Source organism: Leiobunum rupestre, chromosome 1, assembly GCF_980474605.1.
Source record: "Leiobunum rupestre chromosome 1, qqLeiRupe1.1.hap1, whole genome shotgun sequence".
Taxonomy (NCBI): Eukaryota; Metazoa; Arthropoda; class Arachnida; order Opiliones; family Sclerosomatidae; genus Leiobunum; species Leiobunum rupestre.
In genome coordinates this window covers 56,765,218-56,776,428 of record NC_143384.1, presented here as the reverse complement: position 1 = coordinate 56,776,428, position 11,211 = coordinate 56,765,218, and the positions used below count along the sequence as shown (strand labels likewise).

At 34.4% G+C, this 11,211-nt stretch overlaps 1 protein-coding gene across 1 annotated transcript; it reads left to right on the top strand.

Annotated features, from left to right (window-relative positions):
• Positions 1–8,342: 8,342 nt before the first annotated feature.
• Positions 8,343–10,309, top strand: LOC149963335 (uncharacterized). The gene is made up of 6 exons (XM_090170561.1): positions 8,343–8,468; positions 9,445–9,494; positions 9,704–9,775; positions 10,043–10,081; positions 10,171–10,221; positions 10,289–10,309. The coding sequence occupies exons 1-6, from the start codon at positions 8,384–8,386 to the stop codon at positions 10,301–10,303; spliced, it is 312 nt and encodes a 103-aa protein (XP_090026687.1). The 5' UTR covers positions 8,343–8,383; the 3' UTR covers positions 10,304–10,309.
• Positions 10,310–11,211: the final 902 nt, after the last annotated feature.

Below are 11,211 nucleotides of genomic sequence, written 5' to 3'. Positions count from 1 at the left end.
TCAAAGGTATGTTTGACGAATGTAAAGAAAAAATTTTGACAAACTAAAATATGTGAGGGGGCAGAGAAGGATTTTGAGGGGCAACATAATAGTTTTGAGGCACCAAAGAAAAATTTTGAGGGGCCACATAATAATTTGTACCTTGGGCCACATTTCCGGGGACAACTGAAATTCTGAACAATATCGTATTTGTGGAACTCCCTTAGATTTTTTGAAAATTAATTTAAATGGCCTTTGATATTTTATTTGTTTAACAATTTGATGATTAAATTAAACAGGCAGTGGCATGCAATTAAATTACCATAACTTGTTAGATCACCTACTCTAAGCCAACACGATCTTTCAGGTACGGGATATGATATTTGAAAAGCTACGTTATAGTGCTCATTTCCACTCGCGGATAAATCCCTTCACGGCCGACTTCTATTATAGGCGCCTATCGGGGAACTGGTTTTAAATTAGAAGAGCAGACGGCAAAGCACTAGCGCCATCTGATTAAAAATGTATTTGCTATGCTACCAGCTACTTAAGAAGAACTCGGCAGTAACCTATCTTTATGATTTCTCCATGGCATCTGCGGACCCGATGTGGTCTGTCAATATATTTTGTTAGGAAAAACAGGGTACACGGCGTAGAAATCAAAAACTTATGGATGATACACGTCGAAATAATTATAAGCCTATGGACAACAGTCATTTAGTTTCGTCCAATCGCATTTGTCAACATCGTGTCCTCTGGTTTACTACATAAAATTACGCTCCGAAATTTTTATTTTATTCGGCAAAGTGTCATATAATTTAATTTATCGCCAAATTGCCATATAATTTAATTTCTCGCCAAAGTGTCACATGATTTAATTTCCCGGCAAAGTGTCATACAATTAAATTCAACCTTTCTAGATGAAGCTACCGTTTATAGATTCTCTCATTCGATGCAAAGCGCACCCGCGTCTCTCAATCGTGTTTTCAGGCTAATAACCCCTAACCCTGGCTCCCCCGTTGTTTCTCCCCAACTACCGTGTCCAGTCTAGAGAAGCTTTGTACGGGCGGTCATAAAAATCACCTGTGCACTTTTAAATTAAAGATTTAGTCATTAGAATTAGCAATAAATAATTGTAAATTATGACAAGGATAATGTCTGAAATGTCAGGAATCCGGTGGGGGTTTAAGATTTTCTTTGCGATTCGTTTTTTGGTCGCTATACATCTCGTAACGGGGAAAAAGTGTAAATTGTTCTAACGTTCTATTGGGCGGCCTTAAAATCTAATGCATTGGCCAAAGCTAGCGATGTAGTTTCATTATGCGAGTACCAATTCCTAATGAAGTCAACGCGGGAACTCGGTTTACTTTAATATATATAAATGTCAAACAATTTAGTGCGTATTTTATGAGTCTCAATGGGTATAAATGGTTGTATGAACAAAATTGAACATTCGCCCGAAAGGGTTTCGTTTCAGAGATCCGGGCTTCAAAAAATCAACTTCAAAAAACGGATGCACCGCCTTAAAAGTGACGAACTTGATTCTTACCTGAATTAACTATTTTTATAAAATTATAACTTGCTTATTAGCAGTGAAACGATAAAATTTATAAGAAGGGGCAAAATTTGACTATTGTGTTTTCAGAAATAAGATAAGTCCGACAAGGGATACAAGTTATTTTAAAGTATTGATATTGTTACAAATAAAGCTAACATAACACTAGTGGCGTGAAGGTTACTTGGGCTTCACTGGTGATGTTAATAAAATATTCCGTCTGGGGGAAAACTTACCTCATCAGATGATACTGGAGAACTGACGGTCAACAACTACGCTGTTTACATACCACTGGCAAAAGTTAATTTGACTAGGATAGTCAGCTTCGTTTAATGGTTGTACTTTTAGAAGGGTTTATGAGTGGAATTAGTGTTGATGTAGAATTTTCCCATACTATTACGTGATAAACACCTAATTGCCGCCCAATTTACGAGGTACTTGTAAATTGGTAAGAGCCTATTATGTTAAGATTTTAAGATCAATTTGTTTATTGGACTACCTATAGTTAAAAAAAGTCTGAAAGGTTTGCTGCTATTTATTTATGTATTTATTGAACCAATACTATTTTTAAAAATTTGTTTAATAATTAATCAGTAATAATTAATGGTTAATAAGTAAAAGTTACATTCGATTACCTTCGAGGTAATGTTTAGTAGGTGTGGTGGCGGAGTGGTTAGCACTTTTATCCTCGCAGCAAGAGGAGCCGGGTTTAATCGCAGCTTGTGGGTGAAATTTCGGAACCACTCCTGCGTAGAATTGGCAACTTCTCTCCCCACTGGTTAAAGGGGGTTTTACCCTTTCCATAAAAACTTGTATATGTTAACGGTAATAGTAAGTGTAGGGAGCTGTTGGCTTGCGTGTCTAGAATGGCTTTCCACCACCCTCCTACGCATTGTACCCCGGCCACCTGAATTAAAAGGCAATAAAGGTCGCTAGATAACTTGGGCTAGCTAACACCTTTAAAGTAAGTTCTGGTTAGATTAAAAGCGAAGAGAATATTGAAAACTTCTGGAAAATGCTTAAATAAAAAATAATTTATAAATTGTGTAATTAAGTTCTAAGTATTAAGTTCTAAATAAATGAAGTGATGAAAAATTATCGGAATATCCATTGATGAGTAAAAAAGTTTAGCGTAAAGTGAATAAATTTGAATTTTGAGTTTCTACTAAATTATACGACGAATAAAGGAAATAGAAAACGTCTACGTAATTTCTGGTCTAGAAATCGAGCTAGAAGATGCCAGAATGTGACTGTTTGCGTAATATCTCAATTGCGTATAAACTCAATTATAAGCGATCTCTACGACTGCATTAATGATGTGCTCATTTTCATAATTATTTTTGTATACTATTATTTTACATTGGAAAGTTGCGTGGAAACTGTTCATAATAAATTTTCACGGTAACCGCTGATTGCCACGGGAATCAGTTTATTTATCGAAATCTTCCAAGGAAGGGATAATTAATACAGTATTTGAAAGGGAATGACAGTCCCGACTTCAAGAATTCTAGTACTTTGTTGAATTTTTCAGATTAGGCGAAAAGCTAATGAATTTCTGAATTTTCTTCTAGTAGATGCTTTGTTTTTCAATATCGAAATATTCTGCTGAGCAGTTGATGAACTTATCCCGTACACCGCTACGTGGCTCTATGAAAGCGGAAACCGCTTATTGACCGAGAGCGAGTCACTTGTCAATTTCCACCAGAGTGGAATTTTTCTCTTACTATTTATAAGAAATTACCAAATAAAGTAGTCAAAATACTGTACCTCATGAATGGGAAAATAGGAAATAGGTGATTATTTTAAAATAAATAAGTTCAATAGGTACGGATGGATTATGATTTTATGAACGTAAATGCAAATAATATAATTAGTAACGTGTATTCTTCAAATGTAGCTCTATGGTTGGGTATGTTTCGAAATTAAATTAAAAATATATTATTAAACAATTTTCAACTTCAACAGGGAAAAAAATAATTTTGATAAGGAGGATGATGCAAATTTCTGTGTATATGGATAATTTGGCACCAAAACGTGCTGGAGCTTTGGGATCCCAATGTGTCTTAATACGGCCCTGATCAGATTTTAATATTTTATAAATATATTAACATAATAAGGATGAAATTGCAAGAATTAGGCAAGAAATAATAATAATAATTATTATTATTAAAGTAATTTATTGATGCATTTATAATATACATTATTAACAGTGTATGAGTTGCATCGTCCCGATTAGATATAAGCAATATTGCTTGTGCGTGGGCGAGACCTCTTAAGTTATATATTAAAAAAAGATTGACATTATATTATATTATAATCCATTTTCGTTTTTTTAAACTTATGAACACTGAAACATTACAAGAAAAAAATTTAAAATGAGTAGTTACAGGTTTATCGATTTGCTACTATTAGAAGTCAGTTATCATGCTTGTTGTACAGTTCCTCTTTACCAACATTAAATAACCAATTAAAAATATAGGATTTAAACCTGTTTAGGGAGTTACTGGATTTTAAATTATCGTCTAATTTATTAAATAGCTTAGGCCCCAAATATGATGTACATTTTTGGCCAATACTTTTGGTAGTTCTCTCACTATATACATTACCGATTACAACGTTACAATGATACAACAATGACCTAATCTATTGAAAAACTATCAAATACGAATATGACCACTACGACGGAGAGTTTTTCGAAACATTCCAAGATATGAAATAAAACAATTAGGACTTAAAAACTACATTCCGAATTTTAAGGCTATTTTTATGAGGGAGGGGGGGGGTAACTCGAAATGTTTTTATTGAAAAAGGTTTAAACGAATAATCAAATAAAATAATGTGAGCAATTAGTCACGATGAAACCTTTTGCCAAAGCAAACGGTTGCCAAAGTTCAACGTTCAAGTATTAAAAATTAGTTACGGAGTATCGAAGGTTTAAATATTGATTATAAAATTTAAATATGTAGTTTCAAACAATTGTCATATAGTTTTAAATAAATCAGATTTAGTTGAATGAATGGAGTACTGTAAACTGGGAGCTTTTGAAATTGAATAATACTTCGTTTCCAATATCAAAATTTCACAAACATTTGAACCTGAAAAATGACCCATTTCATTTTATTAATTTTAAAACGTGAACAATGGTTTTAAAGCATTGTCCATTATCATAATAAGTTCAATACTATAATAACAAGTTGAGATTTCATTAAATCACCAGAATATAAATAGTGTCAATGACCCCATACGATATCCGGCAACCTGAATTAAAGGCTTTAAATGTCGCTCGATGACTTAGGCCTAAGGTGGTGCCTTGGGTATTAGCCTAGCTGATTATTATTATTGTTATTAATATTCGAATAGCTGTGCTACAAACTTCTGTGCAAAATGTTTCTTCAAATTTCTTTTGAAATCAAAAACGGTTTTTAAAAAAGGTCATCAATATTACATTTTCTCAAACTAATTGGGGACTAGAGGGCTCCTTTGTTCTTGGGTGTGGCAAGCAGTGCCTCGCCGGAGAGTAGTTCGCTACCTAAAACTGTACAAATAGCGGCTAATTATTCCATGAGTCAATAAAAGTGGTTTATTGGACCAAAAATATTCAACGATAAAGTGATCGTTTTGAAGTAAAATTAAGCTAGAGGTTGAAGAAATATTTTTAAATTTTAATTTAACATAGAACAGAGTCATTTATTTCGAAATCGTCGTCATTCATAAAAACGCCAGCTTAAAATTAAAATGGTTCGGAAACCCAATTTTTTACAATTAATATTTGAATCGAGGCTAAGAATTTTACGTAAAACTCTAAATTGTTTTACGTAAATTGCCATGGTAATTTTTCTTCACGACCTTAGGTGTCAAGTCCGTAAATTGAGAGCTCATTGTTGCTTTACTGGTGCTCATAAACATGGAAGAGGAATTCCATCTACTGAGAACTAAATGTGCTTCCAATGGAGTAGCTAAGTCAAAAGAAATGCTTGCAGGCGACCAAAAACATTTGCATTAGAATCAAAAGAAATGATGTGAGTTTACGCTCACCGACGCCACGTTTTTGACAAATTACAACCGACATTTTCCCTTTGGGATTGTGAGTAAAAACCATCTTAACTGAAAAGAATCGCTGTCAAAGTTGACGCAAGTGAAAACCACCAAAATAATTCCGAACAGCTAGTGTAAAATCCAAAATAGTTAAAATAGCTAAATTGGATAAAAAATGTCAATTATTTTACTGTGACGAACATTTTTAGTTCCACATCGAGATATATATACATATCGAAATGGGACTATTGCTATGGACGGATTGTCGTTAAGTGTTGTGTGTGTGTTTGTGTGTTTGTTTGTTTGTTTGTTTGGTGTGGAAAGCAACGACACGGCAGATGGCGCTGCGAAAATAATTTGCAGCTTTGGCGAAACCGGGATCCGACCTCGCAGTCAAAAACTGCGATTAATGACGCCTTTACGCTCTCGGCCACTGGAAGCTTCCCAAAATTTGTTCGGAACTTCTACTGTATTCTTGTCAGTTTTAGCGGCGCGGGGGGAGTTGGCTAGTTAAGTTGTCGAAATTCTCGTCCGTTTTTGCGCCTTATTTTACGTATATTTTCGGAATTTAAGGTCAAGTGAACCTCAAACTTCGAGTCGGGTGGTGGGTGGTTGGTGGTGGGCACACTCGCTTAAGATGCCTCGCTCGAAAGTGAGTACTCGAATAAACGAGCTCGAAAATTTTAAATGTTCGGGTGGTGAGCAGTGGTAGGTGGGCACACTCGCTTAAGATGCCTCGCTCGAAAGTGAGTACTCGAATAAACGAGCTCGAAAATTTTAAATGTTCGGGTGGTGAGCAGTGGTAGGTGGGCACACTCGCTTAAGATGCCTCGCTCGAAAGTGAGTACTCGAATAAACGAGCTCGAAAATTTTAAATGTTTGGGTGCAGAGCAGTGGTAGGTGGGCACACTCGCTTAAGATGCCTCGCTCGAAAGTGAGTACTCGAATAAACGAGCTCGAAAATTTTAAATGTTCGGGTGGTGAGCAGTGGTAGGTGGGCATAATCGCTTAAGATGCCTCGCTCGAAAGTGAGTACTCGAATAAACGAGCTCGAAAATTTTAAATGCCCTCTTCCCCATATGTACTTATAAATGCTCTAAAAGCCCCACAATGAGATACTTATTTTCTTATTTAAATAAATCAACAAGAGACATTAAAAAACTTCATCACTCGTTACACCAAACAAAAGGTTCAAGACAAACTACGAGTTCAATTCACACTGACGAACTTCCTTTTGGGCAATAGAACCATAGAGAAACAATTATAAATTGAAGTCACTATCGGGAGAAGGTATTGTATTATTAAGAACATGCGTACGCTTAAAAAGTTAAAGCATTGAAGACTCTATTTCCCTTCACACACTTACGTACCGCCATTATTAATTATTGGACTCCCATACTCATCCAAAAACTAGGGGCACTCGGGCATATGTAGTTTTATATCTATGAAGGTAAATTTTTATTACGATAATCTTTGCCGTATACCATTCGCAAAACTTAGGTATATTAACTTACAAGTTCACGTAAAGACTACCCGTTTATAGCTCTACCACAAATAGATCGAAATTTAAAATATAGCTTTTTGTCAAATTACCTTGCAAGTTAAGTCAATAAATGACCTCAACAGCTTATGAATTGGTTTGCCCACCCATGTATCCTGAGGGTGGGCGGTGGCCTCTCTTTAACATAGGATGGTAAATAGTATATCTTACTATAGGAAATCACATGGGCTCAGCAGTGTTTATATTAGTTTGCCCACCCGGGTCTCCTGATGGTGGGCGGCATCCACCCTTTCACTTAGGGTGGCAATTTATATATCCAACGATAAGAAATCACAAAGCCTCAAAAGCTTTGTATTAGTTTGCCTACCTGTGTCTACTAAGGGTGTATGGCTTTGCTCATTCGAATACACTGATGTGGAACTAATATTACGGCCTGGGCCGAATTGTTTAATTGGTTTTCGTTATAACTTCTTGCTCATCTCTACTAAATGCAGTTTGCTTTGATTTAATTAAATTTAAACGCAATGCAGTCTAGTTAATTGATTGTAGTATCCATTTTCCAACCCCTTTGGTTTTGTAGGCTTAGAATTTTACAATTATCTATTATTGTTATTTTAATTTTTATAAAATCTAAAAGAAATATAAAAATATTATTTTAATAATATTATAATAAGGTTTTTTCTAATTTTTTGGTTAAAAATATTATGCCACACTCACACTCAATAATTATTTTAAAAAGATTATATCTATCTACCAAACAATCCCTACTGTAGAAAGCAAGTACACTTGGCGAAACAAGGAAACTATACCACGTTGACTCCTTTGTAGATGTATTGGTTTGTCCACAAAGGGTGTAATAATATGACATTGATGTCTAACGCGTAACAATACAACCGAACTTTTCTCGTATTTTCGCAACTGACTTACGAATAAAACGAATAAAAAACGTTTCATTGAAACCTTTCAAATTTAAAATTTTATATTGTTAGGGTGACATTTAAACCATTGTGTAGAGTCAGTTCAAACAACGACCTTTACCAGAAGTGTCTTTACCGACATCCGCATCTCCTTTTTGACATTTAGCCGCTCGCAAAATCGCTTGTTCCAATAAATGCGATTTGTCTTGAAGACGATGATAATTGTTTATCAATTACGTTCTGATCAAATATAGCACACATTTTCACAGACGTTGTTGGATTTATATAAAAAGGAACAATTTTAACAGATTTGAGCATTCCACCAGTTGCTCCTGAACGGAACCTTTCGCAATGTCTCGACTATTGAGTATTTGTGTTTTCGCCGTCGTAAGTGCGATGATTCTCAGCGATGAATTGGTCACAGCCGGACCAGAAGAGATGATCCCGAAATCGTTTTACCCACGAATGAGATTCATATGTGGTAAGTTAATACAATATTTAAATCGCACTTAAGAAATTTTATTTAAAAAGTTTTCTATTATAAACTAGTAAAAGTAATGTTAGAAGAAACCGCCTATGGACTGTTCAAAGGATGATAAAGTAGATTAGTCCATAATTAAAAGGGATAAAATAGCTATTTGATCCAAGATTCGCGTTTTTTTGTTTTTTTAATTTCTTCAAATTTGTTTAGGGTTTCGCTATTTTATCCCTTTTAATTATGGACTAATCTACCTATTCGCGTAGTAAACGTAATTATTTGGCTAAATTATTGGTTTTTATATGTAGGGTTGGATACAATTTCTAAACCATGTTAAGTTCTACCACGACCTTGAAAAACTGTACTATTTTCCGTGCCTTTATTTGTCACCATCTTTATCCCACTTCAACCGCCATTGCCTTTATTCGAATTAACATTTTGCGCTTGTTCGGACGATTGTGATGATTCTTAAACGGGCAAAAATCGAACGTAAACTAGCCCAGAACTATTAAGCATCACGTATTAGTTTTTCTTTGTAGAAATATTGCTTAATTTTTGTTAAATCTTTTGATAAATAAAAAAATCACTATACGCTTAGTAATATCTCGAAAGATTGTCGGTTGTTGTCCATATCACCACAACTTGTTATACGAGCAAACTATTTATGTAAACATTAGGAAAATCGATTACGGTCTGTCCTGGTGATTCACGAATGCCAATTGTAGACATATATAGTTTCATAATTATATCCATTAATTTAACCCCTTCTTTGGTTTAAATTCATGAACTGAGGCAGTCAAAGATGCTAATCACGAACAAAACATCCTTTAATCAAACAATACCAAAATGGCTATCTTTTAATACGTTCTACTTGTGCAACCAGAAAATGAAATTTCTGAAGAAGTTGTTAAAATAATGATTTTCAAATGCCACAATGAGTATAAGAAATTAATTAAATATTGTCAAATTTCTTGTCTAGATAATCCTGATAAATTCAAGAAATGCATGATTGAGAAAAAAGCTGTAAACGTAAGTGACTTTAAATGGTTAATATTTTTCTCAAGAAAAAATAATTTTCAAAGGTTTTCATGTAAATACTATACGATATTAATCAATTGGAAATTAATAGGGCTACTTAGAAGGTCCTTTAATTTAACACAACTTAATTAGAACAGGCAAATTGACAACTAATATCTTTATAACTATTTATTTAATTAACGTTTTTTTCTATAATGAAGACAGAACAAGCTACCTCATTAGAAAAGGATATGACTGATGCCAAAGTTTGTCCATTTAGCGCCAATGATGACGTAAGTATTGACAATAGATTGACAGGTAAAACTAAAAACACATAGCAAGTTGTCCTGTATCTATAGTGGCTATTACTTAAGTGGGTGGACAAATAGCAAACAATGAAAGTCAAGGGCGCCTTTGTTATTATTGTACTGGCTCCTTGTTTGCTCATCTGGACATGCTCTCCCAGACACTCTTCTATTATTATAAATACGCGAATTTCTTAAATTACAAATGTTATTGTGAGTAATTTCAGAAAATAATATAATGATATAATTTTGTAGGAGATGAATCAGCAACTCAAAAAGTTAGCTGAAAACAAAGTAAGGCCTAACATTTCATAAAATTTTCAGTTATAAAATGAAATAAGTTAATGAATTACTAAATTTGACTAATATTATTCCTCGGTCAGGATTTGTGTGATAAACTGAAAAGCCTGACAACCAAAGTGGGCGCTCTCCTGGTAAGTGCTAATTATTTATGAAATTAAGACTTAAATTTCAAAATTTAAAAAATACTTTTTTTTGCAGAAATGTACAAAGTAAACGTCACTTCTTTCGAATATGTATTCTATCATTTAAATAAATGGAATTGAAATATATTATGTTTATAAAAATACATTATATTTTAATTACAAGACAGTTTTCTAGATTACACGTAGCTACTTTTATTCATGAATCTTTTTGCCGTAGAGTTAATATATTTGATCTATTCGTAAAGTTAGCAAACGAAATATTGCTTGGAATCGAATGATTTATTTTCTTCCAGAGGAAACATTCTACTTCCACTTTAAAAAATCTGGTACTATTTCTGCAACGTTACCTACCAAAAATTCCACTGTTCATAAAAGTTTTAATAGTTCTTGCTAAAAACTCTTTTGAAGCAGTTTAAAGATAATGTGTAATGGTAGATTTGCTGTTTTTGTACTCCTCTTCAGCATCTTGACTGACGTTTTTCATAAATTTTATTAGGGTGTATTACCATTGTGATGACGTTTGCCTTAGTAAACTTGGTCTACACTAAGTTGCAGGAATATAAAGATGTGGTAAATAAGTGCTTTACAATTAGCTTTGAGGAAATTGGGACAGAAATTACATGGGGTTCACTGAGTGCGTTATTCCTCCTTTTTCACCGGTAGCGTCAGCATAGGGTCCACAGCTTAGGCAGCGACTAGCAACTATTGGCAGATAGATAACCTACTGACAGTTGCACCACTGACGCAAGCCTTCTAAATCACCGAAAGCTTAAACAAAGGGACGACCACCTTCCACTTCTCACACTGCCTTTGTGATAAGGATGGTTAATGTACCCCCACCGACAATTGTTCAGTCCAACAGAAGAGCACACCGCAGCCCAGCGCGGTCCCACAACTGGAAACGGAAATCATGGACTGGATTATGATTTGATAACGGAAATGAGCTCAACAGTGGTTCAATGTGGAAAAACGGAATTT